This window comes from Engraulis encrasicolus, chromosome 3 (assembly GCF_034702125.1).
Source record: "Engraulis encrasicolus isolate BLACKSEA-1 chromosome 3, IST_EnEncr_1.0, whole genome shotgun sequence".
NCBI lineage: Eukaryota > Metazoa > Chordata > Actinopteri > Clupeiformes > Engraulidae > Engraulis > Engraulis encrasicolus.
In genome coordinates, this window is record NC_085859.1 from 17,451,547 (window position 1) to 17,469,318 (window position 17,772).

Here is a 17,772-nt window from a genome sequence, read left to right on the forward strand (position 1 = left end):
GTGGGAATTCCCGTATTTCTGTGTGTCTTTTTAAATAACCATCATCAGTGTGGTGAAAACGCTTATGCCAATTGCTTCTGGACAGCTCTGAAGCGCACTGCAGAATTGGAGTGATTATAGCTGTTAGTTCCTTTGGCATCAGGGTGGGGAACATATTTTTATACCACTAGTGCAGATCCTTTGCCCACTCACAGCCGTAAACATCTAACCTGCCTATTTTGGACAGCGGATGGAAATTAGCCATCGTGCTATAATATGACACATTAACGTGTATGTATGTTCATTAATGCGCAATGTCCTGAAAAATAATAATGTAAAGTAAGATGGAGTGATTATAGCTGTTAGTTCTATTGGCATCAGGGTGGGGAACATATTTTTATACCACTAGTGCAAAGCCTTTGCCCATTCACAGTGTATGCCAACCCACCGCGGCAGAGAGACTGGATATCGTACTTTTTGAATCCCTGACCAGGGTTGCCAGATGAGTCTGACGATTTCCAGCACAAAAATACTCAAAAGCCGTCTGGGAGCACAGAATCCTGCCCAATTTGAACTAAATTCTATTGATTTCCATTACCGTAAGTCTGTAGAAGAAAAAAAAACACCCTTTTTTATCCATTTTACTCGTACGTAGACTGTCATCCTAGGCATCCCAATTGGGCGGGAAACCGCCCAATCTGGCATCACTGTCTCTGACCACGTTCTGCCTTACGCCAGTCTAACTTTGAGATACAGTAATCTTGAGATGAAGATCATGCGTGCCGTGCGTAGTTGCCTCGCTACTGAAATGAAAACCACAGTTATTTTAATGATTTAAGCGGTTTATTTACAAAAATCTTTGTTAGTGAACCTGCAGTGGCCATGCAAAAAACCTCAGGCTGGACATTGCATTGACTTGTTGAGTCTTTTCCAACACCCTCACAAGGTTTGGGGATAGGTTTTGGGGAAAGGGTCTGACAAATGGTTGTTGTACAAGAACAGACAAAAAGATTTCCTGTTTTATAGATGCATACTGTGGATACTGCATGTGTTTTAGTGGATATCATGTTGCTTGATTGGAAATGTTAGTGGTTAACAAAGATTTTCCAATTATATGTCTGTTGCTGTAACTGTATCTGCAAATTTTGTTATTGTTTAAGATTGAGGTATTTTCCTGTCTGGGGTACTGTAGCTCCTCGTCCTAATATGGATCGAACATCTGAAAAATGTGTTTCCTTGTCGGCCCATTTTCAATTGGTGTCCCAAGTACCAAATGAGTTTTTGACAATACGCAAGCCGAGTTCTGAAATAAGAAAACAATGATTTAGTTTGTTTTATTACCTCCGCCAAGGAGGTTATGTTTTCGGTCGCATTGGTTTGTCTGTCTGTCAGCAGGATAACTCAAAAAGTTATGCACGGATTTTGATGAAATTATGTGTTGTTGTTGGAAATGACAAAAGGAACATGTGATTACATTTTGGTGGTGATCCGGACCACGATGCAGATCCAGAAATTTTTTAAAAGATTCTTCGCCAACTCCACAAACCAGAAAGACTTCAATACCAAAATATGAGTATAACATAGTCCTTGGGGGAGGTCTGCTCTCTGAGTGCATTTCTACTTAAATTAGGGTATCAGAATGAAATCTGATTCATGCCCTAAGTTTTGGTCAGATACGCATGTAATTTTGTTCACACATTCTAACCATCAATACCTTTTATACCTCCGTTCGTCTTTTATGTGTGGCACGATCTATCCAATCCCAGTTTCCGACATTCATTTGTTTCATCCATAATCATCCGTAATTTCATGTCAAACTAGAATGTGTGAAACATTCGACACGTACATATTCATATTGCATTACACTACACTTAGCTGACGCTTTTATACAAAGTGACTTACAGTTATTTTAAGTAAAGGGTATTGGATACAATCCCTGGAGCAGTGTGGGGTTAGGTGCCTTGCTCAAGGGCACTTCAGCCATGCAGTGAGCTAGGGAGTGGAACGGGTGGGATTTGAACCTACCATCCTCCGACTGTGTGCGAGCGTGCGTGTCCTGGTGTGAACTACTGTATAAACTGCTGTATAACGATGCTACAATACCTTTGTGTGCTCTGCCTCAGTTGTTACTGCCCACTACATCTCTGTTAGCTTGTCTGCTATGTCCTCCTTATGTAATTGGCTTTGGATAAAAGCGTCTGCTAAATATACAGTAATGCAATATCATACCATCATGTGCAGCAAAGGTAATGCAGTACCGTAAATGTCTGAGGAGCACAGAGCCAGCTGTGCTGAGGTGTTCCCGATATATTTATATCTGGGGATGTACCGATACAGTATTGAATCGGCCCCATCCCTAGCTGTGCTGAGGTGTTATTCTACAGTATCGAATCGGGCCCATCCCTAGCTGTGCTGAGGTGTTCCTGATACAGTATATATCCCTAGCTGTGCTTACTGTATGTAGGTGTCCCTGATATTTATGGGCAGGTGAGGCTTATTGTAGGTTTAAACATTTGCCCATGATGGGTGCCCTTGATGTAGTATATGAATCTTCCTCTGGACTAAGTTATTCAACATCTTTGCTTCGACTTTTTAAAAAAAAAAATCATTATTATAACTTTTTTGCATTTCCAGTCAGTCATCAGTCCAAGCTGCCTTTTATAGCCTATATAGCTAGAAATAGTCTCCTATATTATTCTGCTATTGTATGTGACTATGAGATCCAAGACCAGCATTCAGAAAGGCTACACTAAACAGAGCGCTCTTTCAAATCCTACTCAGCATCTCGAAGATGGCTTTGTTGGAGCACTTTCAAAAGTACAGGAAGGCAGGAGGAGCATATAATGGAGGAAGTGTATTGTCTTTAAATTGGGATGCACCTTGTGTGTGCCTTTGAGTGGATGTAGCATTTATGCGGCCTTTTACATGTTGTCCTTTTCTATCTATCTATTGTAACTACACTGTGTGCAGAAGTATTAGGCAAACAAGTTTTTTGACAATATTGTCCATTTTATGCATATTGTCCACCACCACACTTTATGGACATGAACACCTATTGGATTTAAGCATTCCAGGTCATGCATATTGGTATAATAAGAGACGGTGTGATCGAAGGAGCCCAATACCCTATATCAGGGCAAAATGAGTGCGCATAATTATTAGGCAACTTTGTTTTCCTCTGGGAAAATGAGCCACAAAAGAGATCTAACAAACTCTGTAAAGACTATAAACAATTTTGAAGTCTTCTAGAGGGGTGTGGCTGTCTTGAAATATTGGTCACATCCATCTAATGCACCGTTACAAGCCATCAGTGTCACATGACATGTGCTCACAAAGTAACTGTCAGATTGAGAAGAATTGAAGATGAAACTACCACAAAACTATTACCCTGCAGTGCTGTTATATTCCAGAACTGAAACCTACATCGAGTGTCCACAAGAACATTGTATTCAGCACTCAGAGACATGGCCAAGGTAAAACAGGCTGAAACCTGAAGACCACTCAACAAGAAACTTGAGTCAAGACTGGGTCAAGAAATGTCTTTAGAAAGTTTTTTCAATGGTTTTATGAACTAGTGAAAGTGACTGTTAATTGACCAGGTTGATGAGCCTATGGCTAGATCAGTAATCAGTAAGCAGTTACTGAATACAAGTATCTGGGGGTGGTTTTAGATGAGAAGCTGCGATGGGAGCAGCACACAGAAATGATCCAGAAAAAAGGACAACAGAGACTCCACTTTTAAAGAAACTTGTTTCATTTGAAGTTGATCTTAAAATAGCCAGGATGTTTTACAGTGCTTTTTTGGAGAGTGTTTTAACCTTTGGTGTCCTCTGTTGGTTTGGCAATGCAACAGAGGCTCAAAAGGGGAAACTAAGAAAAATTGTGACAACCTCTTGCAAGCTGATGGGCACAAACATGAAAAGTCTTGAAAACATATATGAAGAACGCTCACTCAGCAAAATTGACACAATTTTAACAGACAGAAGACATCCATTGTTTTATACTTTTGAGCTACTGCCATCTGGCTGCAGATTTAGACACCCTGCTGTTTTTAAAAACAGATCCAAGCAATCTTTTATCCCACAAGCAATTAGCTTTTTTAACAAACATGCGAAACAAAAAGGTAGATCTTAATTTGCACACCCTGTCTCAGCAGGCCTGAGAAGGAATGAATGACACCCTAATGTTTTATCTTTTTTAGAATGTTTTGCTTATCTATTTATTTATTTGCTGCTTGCACATCCTCCCATGCTTTATCCACGCTATGGGGTTAACTGGGACTGACCACTGTTGATGGATGACATCTGTTTTTGTCCAATGTCTTGTCTATTTTATGGGGGAATGTGTTGCTTGGGGTAAATGTGCTTGGGAATCTGACTGTATTGTGTTTGTTTTCATGTCTTACGCACCTCTCACTAGAAGAAATTTCCCCCATGGGGGACAATAAAGCTACTACTACTACTACTAATGTGCACACTCAGATCAGTTCCTGAGTTCCACTCAAATACCAGCAGATTACTTCATAAATACCATTGTCTTTGTAAAAGATGCAATTTTCTTCCTCTAAAAGATCCAGCCATGGGTTCATCCACCCTGTCTGTCAAGAGTCACTTTCCCAAGTCCATAATACCTTTGAAAACTCTGTCCCCAGGTATTTTTGACCCAGTCTTGACTTAATTAACTTGTTGAATGGTTGTCTGGTGTCATCACTTCTTACCTTGGCCATGTCTCTGAGCGCTCAATACCCTGTTCTTCTGGACACTCGGTGTTGGTTTCTGTTCTGGAATATGATAAGACTGCAGGGTAATATTTTTTTTGTAGTTTCACGTTAAATTCTTCTCAATGTTTGACAGCGACATTTCTTAAGAGACCGATGACTTTGGAACGGTGCATCTGATAGTTCTGTGCGAACGTGACCAACATCTTGTTAATTTCAAGACAGCCACACCCCTCTAGAACACTTCAAAAATGTTTAAAGACTTTTCAGAGTTTGTTAGATCTATTTTGTGGCCCATTTTCCCAGAAGAAAACACATTTGCCTAATAATTATGCACACCTGATATAAGGTGTTGGGCACCTTCGACCACACCCCCATCTTATTATACAAATATGCATGACCTGTAATGCTTAAATCCAATAGGTTTTCATGTTCATATAGATTGCTGTGGGAAAATATGCATAAAAAAGACAATATGGTAAAAAAAAACATGTTTGCCTATTAATTCTGCACACAGTGTATATATTGTGTCTGTCTTTCTCTATCTATCTATTTGTTTTTCTGTCTGTCTGTCTGTCTGTCTATCTATCTATCTGGTATCTGTGTGTGTGCAGGCCAGGGTATGCAGATGGGAGTGTGTGTATATACAGTACATGTATCTATGTGTAGTACTTACAGTGTGTACTGTATGTGAGTCAGTGATGTTTCAACAGTAGCACGTGTCAGGGCGGCACAACGACAGCCAGTGCTGCCACTACTGTATGGATAGCAACCCATCAATTACTAATTCATTTATGGACATTAAATGTGGGGTTGCAGGTATGACATCACGTTGGGGGAATTCCCCCAGGATTCTAAGGTTCTACATAGACTCCTATGAGCCTGCGGAACCCCCAACGTGATGTCATAATAGTACATTTTCTTAAAATGGTTAACCTGCAACCCCACCTTTAAATGCCGATTCTCCACTTGACGTCTGAGACCCCCAAAAAGTGTCTGTCACCCATGTATCTAACTATCTGTATATGTGTGTGTTTGTAGGGTATGCAGATGGGTACGCGTGAGCTAGAGGAGATGGGATCCCAGCTGTGTGTGGCTCTGCTGCGACTGCACCGCCTCACCTCACCCCTGGAGCTGCACACACACACACACACGCACGCGCACACACACACACAGCTGCTGGAGGTGGAGAACGAACTCATCGAGACACAGCACCGGCGCTGCAGCGTCACCACCAGGTAACACACACATACACACACACACACATATATGCAGTGTCACCACCAGGTAACACACACATACACACACACACGTATATGCAGTGTCACCACCAGGTAACACACACATACACACATACACACACACACACGTATATGCAGTGTCACAGCCAGGTAATACACACACACACACACACACACACACACACACACACACACACACACACACACACACACACACACACACACACACACACACACACACACACACACACACACACACACACACACACACACACACACTCGTACACACACATGCACACACACACATAAACGTACACATACTGGTACATATGCACACACACACACACACACACACACACACACACACACACACACACACACACACACACACACACACACAGCTGCTAGAGACCAGTGTTGCCGTGTGACCACCAGATAACATACAGACACATCATTTGATTACTGTATACATTTGTCATGATAATACATTTTCTTCTCAATGGCAATGGACTATGGATAGGCTGTTGGGTTTAAGTACTGTACGTTTTTTATGCGATGTTCTCGATAGCATGAAGAAAGACTGTATTTGTTGTAGCTAAAAATACTCCAGACATACACTGACATCTTGGTTCCCATCTGCTGTGTAGATGTAGGGATCCGTGCCTCCTTCCATCCCTCTGTCTGGATGAGTCCAGACGTTTGGTCTTGTTCTCTTAGTCTTGTGGTCACACACATGCATCCACACACACACGGACATTCCCGTAGGCACTCAGGCACACACACCTGTACACACACACACACACACACACACACACACACACACACACACACACACACACACACACACACACACACACACACACACACACACACACACACACAAAACACCCTACTATCATGATATCACGGTCGTAAAAGCTTCTGAAACTTTAATATCTCTATCAGAGAGAGAGTGTGTGTGGGTGTATGTGTGTTGTCTGACTGTTTGCCTGTATATGATTACACACACACACACACACACACACACACACACACACACACACACACACACACACACACACACACACACACACACACACACACACACACACACACTCAGTAAGAATCTGTCTCTTGAATAAACTGGTGTCTAATGGGCAGTAATGGTGGAGTGGCCATCGCTCTCAGGGATCTTAACACTTCACTCAAGAAAACCACTCTGGTCTATTCTCTCCTCATTATGGCGGCAATCACCCAGCACACACACACACACATGCATCACACACACACACACACATGCATCACACACACATGCGTCACACACACGTTGTACACACACACACACACACACACACACACACACACACACACACACACACACACACACACACACACACACACACACACACATGCGTCACACACTCGTTGCACACACACACACACACACACACACACACACACACACACACACACACACACACACACACACACACACACACACACACACACACGCTGTACACAAACACACACACAACACGCACACACACACTCATACAAGCACACACACACACACGCACGCACACACACACACACACACACACACACACACACACACACACACACAAATTGTACACACACATCACACACTGACACAAGTACACACACACACACACACACACACACACACACACACACACACACACACACACTCATACAATCATACACACACCCACATGCGCGCACACACATGCATACACACACTTGCACACACGCACATGTACGTGCACACACAAACCCATACACGCAGGCAGAAGCGCACTCTCATCCTCATAATCCACTTTGCGTCTCTTTAACGAGCTGGGGGGGATCAAGTTACGCCACTGACCGCACCATTAAGGCATTAAAAGGCTCAAAAGCGTCTGGGACGCCCACTTGCACAACCCACCACCACCACCAGCACCCCTACACACACACACACACACACACACACACACACCACCCTGCACACAAACCATACACACACACACACCACCCTGCACACAAACCATACACACACACACACCACCCTGCACACAAACCATACACACCACACAAACACACATACACATCATACATACACACACACACACACACACACACACACACACACACACACGCACACACGCACACGCACACACACACACCATACACACCCACAGGCACCCTTGCGCCACATACACACACCACAACACAGACCACTTAAACCACTTAACCAACAGCCATAAAAACCTCAGCACCATGCCCCCCCCCCTCCCCACCAGCCCACCCCCACCTCACCATGCCTGATCACCAGGGTTGCCAGATGAGGCCGATGATTTCCAGCCCAAAAAATGCTCAAAACCAGCCTGGAAGCACTAAATTCTACCTGATTCGATCTAAATTCTATGGATTTCTATGTCCATAGCTGCAGAAAAACCTGCCCACCCAACACCTCTTTTTATCGGCAGATGGTCATCCTAAGCAGCCCACTTTGGCGGAAAACTGCCCAACCTGGCAACAGTGCTGCCCAGCCACTTGCCTGGGCTGCCCAGCCTGCCCACCCCTAAGGCTGAGGAGGGTGGGTGGGGAGAGGAGAGGAGAGGAGAGGGAGGAGAGAGGAGAGAGTGATGGATTCGATGATGGAGAGAATCAGTCGAAAAAAAGAAAATGAAAGGAAAGGCGGAGATGCGTTTGAGATAAAGACACCAGGAAAGATAATGGAGGAGAGGAAAACTGATAGTGACACGTGCACACACACACACACACACACACACACACACACACACACACACACACACACACACACACACACACACACACACACACACACACACACACACACACACAGGGTTCTTCTTAAATACCCACCGGACTTCAGCACTACTGCAAACAGCGTAGAGATTTTGAAATATACTCAAAAGCCACAAGAAACACCACAGTATAGCCACAGACAGTCACACATACACACACACACACACACACACACACACACACACAGCCCAGGCAATAACAGACCACCACAAAGACACCGAATAGACCACAACAGCACATGATGCCTTCTCACATGCTGATGCGAGTCTCACACAGACACTGACAGCCGACGTCAGAACAGATCCAAATCCCAACCTTAATCTAATCCTGACAAGTGTTATGGGAGTCAATAACTGGGTTATCAGTGGAACAGTGTAACTGCTGCAGAACTGTGTACACGAGGCTGGGGTTTAAAACATGACTGGATTTTAACTAAGGGTTCTTTTTAATGCTTTCTTTGACTTCATTACCAGTACAGAATTTACAAGTAATCAGTGCCATGCAGACAAAAAGAACAGACATACTGTGAAACATATCGTCGCATTCAGGCAGAAACCTTGTATCTCCATTTTTCATTGTTTTTAGTACTCATTCATTTACAAATCACTATTTTCTAAATAAATAATCAAGTTTAAAGTTGGTTATTGAATCATTTATCTGACCAGTAGTACTGATTTATATTTTTAATGAATAAAGAACAAATATAAAATAATTTCAAAATAGTGGAGGTACAAGGCTTCTGCTGGACAGTGGCAAAATACTAAAACAGACTACCTTTTTTTCTTTTCTTTTTTAAAGGAATGAACATTTCATCTTGATTGTGGCCTTAGTTACGCGCTGGTCATATAGCAGCATACTGTAATAAGGCGGAGTCATAAAGAGTGATGAGAATGGGGTTTAAAACGAGAGTGAAGTTTAAAACCGGTGTGACGGGAATGTTCGGGCAGTGAAAGTTCTATAGAATTCTGGGTGTCATTCAATACAATATGGAATTGTAGAATCTTGCATTGTTATAGAACGCATTCTTTTTATAGAATGCTAGAAACCCACACTCTTAAAGTTTAACTGAGGCATGCTGTATGCATCAGAAACTGTCGGGGGAAATCAGTCAATTGCTGTTTAGAAGTTAGTGTTGTATCATGTCCCTTATATTAATATAAAAAGCAACTACCCCACAAAAAAGTCTTAGTGCAGTATTCACATTATTATTGACATTGACACAAAATGTGCATTTAAAGTTGTGATTATACTCAATCAAACATTTAAGTTATAATGGAGATACTTTTGTTTATTTTTTATATCAAGAAGAACCAAGACGACAGCAACAAAAACACACTTCTAAAGCAAAGAAGTCCATTTCTATTTCTCTCTCTAGTTTTGACTGAATATGTATTTACGGCCCTCTTGCTCTGAAGGCCGGAGAAGCCTGCCAAAAGTCTTAATAACCCTCCGCAAGTGTACTGTAGTTGGCATCGCAAGCAGTGCAGTTATGATTTACAGTGTGGTGGAGATCCCGTCATAAACACTGATGCTAATGACTAAATCAGCAAGCCAGACGTTATGGGGTGAATGATGGGTTAACATGAGCCTGGACATTTGGGAAAAAAAAAAACATTTTGGCATTTTGTGGAAGAGAAATTCAAGACCACATTATGAGTTGTTGCGCTGACGGATAAATGGCTGTAAAGAGGAGAGGCAAAGGAAGCAGACAGGGCTTCTTTTATGACAAAGTGTTTCCTTTTTTTTCCTTTGAGGAAGTCATTACTGGGAGTGGGAGTTCACCAGAAGACTCCCAAAGCCATGAGTCACAAAATACTGTAATGGTTGAACTTTCTTTCTAGGAGTACTAGGTTAAAGGGACACTGTGTGAGATTTTCAGTTGTTTATTTCCAGAATTCATGGTACCCATTCATTAATGTTACCTTTTTCATGAATACTTACCACCACCATCAAATTCTAAGTATTCATTATGACTAGAAAAATTGCACTTTTCATACATGAAAAGGGGTATATTCTCCATGGCCCGCCATTTTGAATTTCCAGAAATAGCCATTTTTAGCTGCAAAAATGTCTGTACTTGGGCCATATTAGAACTGTATCTTCTCATGAAAATATACAATTTGGCGATAGGCAGCCCAGTTTTTGTCCATTTCCTGCACAGTGTACCTTTAACCTTTAAGAATGTGGGTTTTTGAACATTCTATAAAAAGAATGTGTTCTATAACAATGCAAGATTCTAAAATTCCAAATTGCATTGAATGACGCCCAGAATTCTATAGAACTTTCACTGCCCGAATATTCCCGTCACACCGGTGTGACGGTACACTCTTAAAGGTTAAAGCATGGACTTCCAAATAATGTCTGACCCGGGAGCAGGCCAACAAAAGGACAAGATAAGAGTGACAAAAGTCCGCTTCAACAAAGATTTTTTTTTGCTCACACTTTTTCATTTTTTTGCGTTAGGTTCTGGGTAAAGACGTCTGATGAAATCCAAGGCACTCTTCGTCTTCATTAAAAAGCTTTTAATTAAATGTAGCTAGTTCATATTTGAACATTGAAATTCGCCAACATGTTTCGGCCAAACATTGGCCTTCATCAGGGCTTTAAAAGACGGGTAGGTTCTGGGTAAAGACGTCTGAAGGGTTTTCACCAAAATGGAAAATGGGAGCAAAAAATCCTGTTTGAACTTTCCTTCTAGCCATTGGACCATTCATGTTTGTACCATTTATTCTAGTCTCGCTACCTCCATCACGCCTTCAAAGGGTCTTGATTCTTATCCTTCCAAAATGTGGTCACAGATCATTATCTAGATTACAGATTACTTCAAATGTGCTGTTCCAACTGTTCCAAATTATTACACCAATTCATACCAAACCTTTCATGAACCTAGTGTACGGAAGGACAGCAACTTTCTAACCCTCAATGATTACTGAGAGGGGGCTAGATGATTTAGTGGCATGTGGCACATACCGCTGCAAGTGCACTTTGACTGTACCTACAACAAATCTCATTCCTAAACCTAACCTGTCAGTAAACAATGTGTGTCCACCACGGACGCAGTTTATGCGTGATGTGCGAACCTTAAACGGTGGTCAACACTGTGTTTTCCCCTTCCAAAATGCCTCAATTCACAATCGCCAAGTATCTCTCCCTACATGCCGGGTCCAACCGCTTGCAGTAGTCGCTCATTTCCATGTTTACGTTGTCAAGGAGCTTCCTGTCCACCATATATGAGTTACTGTATCATTGTGAGTAACACATAAACAGCGTCCGTTTCCATGGAAACAAAACGCTATCTTTAGAAAAGTAACCCCGCACTTAAAGAAGGCTACCTTCGGATTGGTAGATGCTAGGAAAATACCGTTTTCAGGTATGGAAAGCTGAGGTTCTCAGCTTTTAAACAAGACCCATGGTGTGTCCTAAGGTCTAATTAAAAATATTCTGTCGAACATCGAAAAAATGTACTTTTGAATGGGTTTCAATGGCTCCAAGCCAGGGTTGTCCACCATTTCAAATTCGCACGCTCCAGTGAAGGGGCATTCTGACGTAACTGCAACCCAAGAATTGTTGGAATTTTATTTTGACAAGTTGCTGTCCTTTTGTCTTCCATGTTTATGAAAGGTTTGGTATGAATGTCTAACAAAACAGTCATGAATTCTTCATGCAAAGTGTGTAACAGCTGCTATGAATGTGTTATGCAGTGACACGTCAAGTGAAGTGTAACCAGACAATCTTACAGTTCAAGTTACATTACTAGATTTGTTACTGATTCAGAGCATAGGTTTGTGCAGACAAAGGCATATTAAGAAAGGTTTCTGACAGATAAATACAGCCTTTATCTGCATAAGCCCGTGTGTACACTGAGATGACTACATGCAACTTGACCGGTAAGATTTTTTGATCAAAATAGCTTTTGATTTCATTAATTAACACCTGCTAATGCTTCTAATTTGACAGATGTTTATCAATTAATTAATTACAAGATGTAAGTCTTTAAGCTCAGTAAACTTTAAACCCAGTTTTGGGTTATAACTTGGAACAGGTCATTTTAACCCCTTAGCGCAGCACTATGGCTCTCTGTAATGTCATGGCAATGTTGTTATGATGTAGTTAAGCATTTTCAGCAAGTGAATAGGGTCACCGGCGACCCCTGCTGCAGTAAGAGGCTACGTTGTTGTTGTTTAAGTTATCATTGAACGTTCATTCAGAAACATTTGATTTGTACTCTAATGGCTGATGACTTGTAAAAATATGATGACTGTCGTTTATATTGACTATTTGGGGAAATACATTAAAAGAGTAATTTGCATAATAATTAGGAATCTAGTGAACCAAATGCCTGAATGCAGCACACTCGGTTTTATGCCCTCCAAGGTCATGAGCATTAATTAATTTACCATTCCTTCATTGTGCGCAGTAATTTCTTGTCAATTTTTATTATTTGTGCATTATTTTTAATCACAACTCCAAGATAGAAGGTCGAGTCTTTCACCTCGAAGCTGGTATATGGAGGGGAAAAAAACACCTGATGACTCACTGGTGGTGACTCAGAGCAGAGCATTGTTGATACCTGCTCTCTCTCTGCTCTCCCACAGATACCTAGAATAGAATAGAATAGAATAGAATAGAATAGAATAGAATAAAATAAAGTAGATTTAATTGTCATGCTAGCATGAAAATTGCCTTTGGTCTCACTGGATAAAAACACAAACAGACATTAATTCCATTGCTCAAAGCAAAGCACACATACACAGATCATTGCAACCGCCCTTCACAGCATACACATTATGTACAAGTCAGATACCTTCTCCCTCCACCCTTTTACTACAGCACAGTCTATAGACATACCCCTGTCTGTCGTAATTTTTTGACGCCATTTGACCAGGGGATAATATTTGACGGCAAGGGCATACCCATCGCATCCCATATTGACATGGTCGCCTAGACCAGTGTTTCTCAACCTTTTGTTAGGCGAGGCACCCTTTCAATTCATGAAAAATGCTGAGGCACCCCAAACCAACAAGCCATGCCATTGCATCTGATGCCACACTAGCTTAGAAAAGTAACACATTTAGAGACGTCACACAACCTGCGTTCGAAATTGCAGCTGACTGGGGCGACCTATATGTACTTAATTGTGCGTAAATGGCAGATGAAAGATTCCACTGACGAAATCTCTCTCCCACTTAACTTATCAATTCAGACAAATATGTATTATATTACATCATTTATTTATCAGCCCCGTTTCCGTGGCACCTCTGTTGAGAAACACTGGCCTAGACCTACAGTAGACCCTTTCCTAATCCTAACCATCACTGAAGTCCTGTTGTGGCCAAGGCAATGGCTTTGAGTGCAGCAGCAGCCCTTGAGCAAGGCACCTATCCCCCACATGGCTCCAGGGACTGTAACCAATACCCTGTAATATCTGTAAGTCGCTTTGAATTAAAAAAAAAAGAGTCAACTTGGTGTAATGTAATGTAATTCAAGACTAAGCATATCTCTTGCAGCCTTCAAGAAGCAAGTAAAGACTCTCCTCTTTCGTGACTATCTACTAGACTAATGTCTGAGCTGCCCTTGCCCCAGGCCAGACTCTTGACATGGTGTGTGTGTGTGTGTGTGTGTGTGTGTGTGTGTGTGTGTGTGTGTGTGTGTGTGTGTGTGTGTGTGTGTGTGTGTGTGTGTGTGTGTGTGTGTGTGTGTGTGTGTGTGTGCTGTACTTAACAAAAAAAAACACAATTAACCCTTCTTTGCATTTGCACTTGTTGTTCTGCTCCTGTGCGCTTTGTATCTGCCAGTGATGTTGGTTTATGTTGGTTTATGATGTTGGATGGTTATATAGCGTCTGCCAAATGCAATGTAGTGTAATGTAAAATGTCATTCTCCTCTCCCCTGATGCCCCTCCTCTGCTCTTGCCTGCCTGCTATCCACAGGACCTTGGGTTACTAAGCGACGTCACTTTGGGTTACTTAAAAAAGGCACTATATAAAACTAAGTTATTACTATTACTAATAATAATATTATAATAATTAATAATAATTATTATTATTATTCGCAGCCCGAGCACGTACGTGCTGGACGAGGACGAGCCGGTTCTGGAGGAAGTGGACTACAGCGCGGACAGCGACACCGACCAAGAGCTGCAGGACCCGACTGAGCCACTGTCCGACTCCGAGATCAACTGAAGGCCTTGCCTATCTGCCTGGTCCCAAGCCGACCAAACCATCCAGGGGTGCGTTTCTCAACAACGTCGTTGCTAAATAAGAGAGTTAGCAACTTGCGTACTTGGTTGCAATGCAATTTTACCATTGGCTGCAGCATGCTAAGTTGCTAACTGGTTAGCAACGATGCTTTTGAGAAACGGGGTCCTTGCAATGCTCACTCAGCCTGCTCAGCCAACATCCAGCCAATCAACCAATCAACCCCCAGCCAGCTAGCCAACCGACCAATCCCCAGCCAGCTAGCCAACCGACCAATCCCCAGCCAGCTCAACTTGGGAGCATTCTACCAAACCAACCAATCAACTCTACTCAACCATCCACAGACTCCACCACAAGGTTCAACCAACCAACCAACCTGCCAACCTACCAACCTACCAACCTACCAAATATACTTTATCGGCTGCATTGCTATTCAACCGTGGCTGGCCTGCATATCATAGTTAAAGCCCTGAACCCCCTCCTCCTCATCATCATCCTCCTCCTCCTTTCATTCTCCCCATAGCCTTGTTTTTCCTGGTTCATCCCCCTCCACCACTACCCTGCATTAGCATTAACTACTTCACTTTTACTGCTCAGCCTTACTGGAGCCCCAGACCCCCGCCCCTCCATCCTCCTGAGCATCCAAGACTTTTATCCACCACCCCCACCCTGCATTAACTGTTTCACCTTTACTGCTCTGGGGTGCAGTTCTCGATACCGTAGTTGCTAACTGCATAGCTAATATGTAGTTTGCAATGCAATTTCCCATTGGCAACTACCGAAGTTGCTAACTGGCTAACAACTACGTTTTCGAGGAACACACCCCAGCCTTATTGGACCCCCGCTCCCCCTCCATCCTCCTGAGAATCCAAGACTTTTATCTACTCTAAGGCAACCTAAAAAAAAAAAAGAAAAAGAAAAAGAAAAACCCTGAGCACCTGTGTTACTTGAACACTTCTGTTTGTCTGTCTCGCGTGGTCAACCATGGCCGCCTAACGGTAACACTTAAGAATGACTACCCAAAAAAGGTGTTAACACTTTATTAACATTTAATAATGAACAAAGCATTTACAAATGTTTGTTAAATGAGTAAGAACCAAACTACAGCTGCACAGTGTGAAGTGGGAATCAACTTCCACTGTGTGAGTTTCATGTGGTTTCATGCCTTCTAGGTCTTTGGAGGAGACACTTCCAGGACTGATGCGACTGTGCTGTGTCTGCTGTGTTAACATAGTATGTCTTGCTCATTTATAAACATTTGCAAATGTTTAGTTGATAATTAGTTCATTGTTTATAAAGTACTTAAAACGTTTTTCATAGGTAGTTATTCTTAAGTGTTACCCACCTGACCACCTTTGCCTCACCTGTACACCTGAATGGTCCTGTTACAACACACAACAGGAAACAAGTCGAACAAAATCACAGAAACACAGTTTGAATGATTTTAACAGAAATCACACAAAAAACACTTATGCACACCAACACATATATGCTCACTCCTAGAGTGTAATGGTTTGCATTTAAAGAAAAGAAAAAAGAAACCTGCATACTAGACCTGCTGCAGTATTATGTACTTAACACACGAGTAGAAGAGGTGCACAGTTTAACATGTACACACATACACATACACACGCACATGTACTTGCACACATTCAGTACAAACACACGTTTAACACACACGCACATGTACTTGCACACATTCAGTACAAACACACGTTTAACACACACAAACACACACAAACACACACATGTACTCCCACACATTCAGTACAAACACACGTTTCACCGGGCGAATACACCGGCCGCGATGAGATTGAAGCGACAGAGATTCGCTTCTGTGCAGCAAGAGCGATACGAGCGATTGAAGCGACTAGAGTATGTCCGCTAAAAGCAGAATGCAAGCATTCCAACGTTCCCATTGGCTGTGGCGGTTGTCGCCAAACCGCGTCATAGCTAATTACATAACTAAAATCGCTTTTGTCGCGCGCCTTGATTACAAACTCAATTTCTTCCCTTGCTCGCCTCGCTCAGGTTGCGGCTGGTGCATAACACACACACTCACACACACACACACACACACACACACACACACACACACACACACACACACACACACACACACACACACAGAACATGAATGTACTATAATGCCTTTCACTATCCTGTAAAGCCTATACTATATAACCATAGTCATGCACTAAGCCAGGTTGGCAGGACTCCCCTGCCACTGATCCTGTTTATTTTCCTGATGGTTCGCATATCTTCACAACAGTGATCGTGTGTGTGTGTGTGTGTGTGTGTGTGTGTGTGTGTGTGTGTGTGTGTGTGTGTGTGTGTGTGTGTGTGTGTGTGCTCGTGTGTGTGTGTGTGTGTGTGCTCGTGTGTGTGTGCGCTTGTGTGTGTGTGTGTGCGCACCCATTTATGCACATACAGTACCTATGATGCATACGTCTGGTCTTTGGGAGAGGATGTCGTTCTAACGATGTCCCCATGGCGACAATATGCCCACGGAGATGTCGTTGCTGTGGACACAATTGCTGGATCTCAAATGGTGCACTTGTGCACTTCAGTGTTCATGTTTCAGTGCGTATGGCGTATTAATTTAAGCACTAAAACATCAGTGCACCATCTGAGACACGCACAATGTCCTAGTGAGAAAGGATATAATTTTTGTCTGTCTGTCCGTCTGTCTGTATGTGTAGCTGTAGATATTTTGAGTTGTTGTCGTATGTCCGTGCATGACTTCTGAATGTTGCCTTTTTCTTAATTAATTTATTTGTTTTATTAATTTTGTGATAAACCCACCCACCCCCCATGTGTTACCAAGTAC

The 17,772-nt window shown here is 42.4% G+C and overlaps 1 protein-coding gene across 4 annotated transcripts in view; it reads left to right on the top strand.

Moving 5' to 3' along the window:
• The window catches only part of agtpbp1 (ATP/GTP binding carboxypeptidase 1), a 96,658-nt gene extending 79,372 nt beyond the window's left edge, over window positions 1-17,286 (top strand). For all 4 annotated transcript variants that reach the window (XM_063194883.1, XM_063194884.1, XM_063194885.1 and 1 more), the window contains 2 exons: window positions 5,738-5,934; window positions 14,801-17,286. In XM_063194883.1, coding sequence (XP_063050953.1) covers window positions 5,738-5,934; window positions 14,801-14,927 — 324 coding nt within the window. In that variant the 3' untranslated portion in view covers window positions 14,928-17,286. The remainder of the gene's footprint in view (window positions 1-5,737; window positions 5,935-14,800) is intronic.
• Window positions 17,287-17,772: the final 486 nt, after the last annotated feature.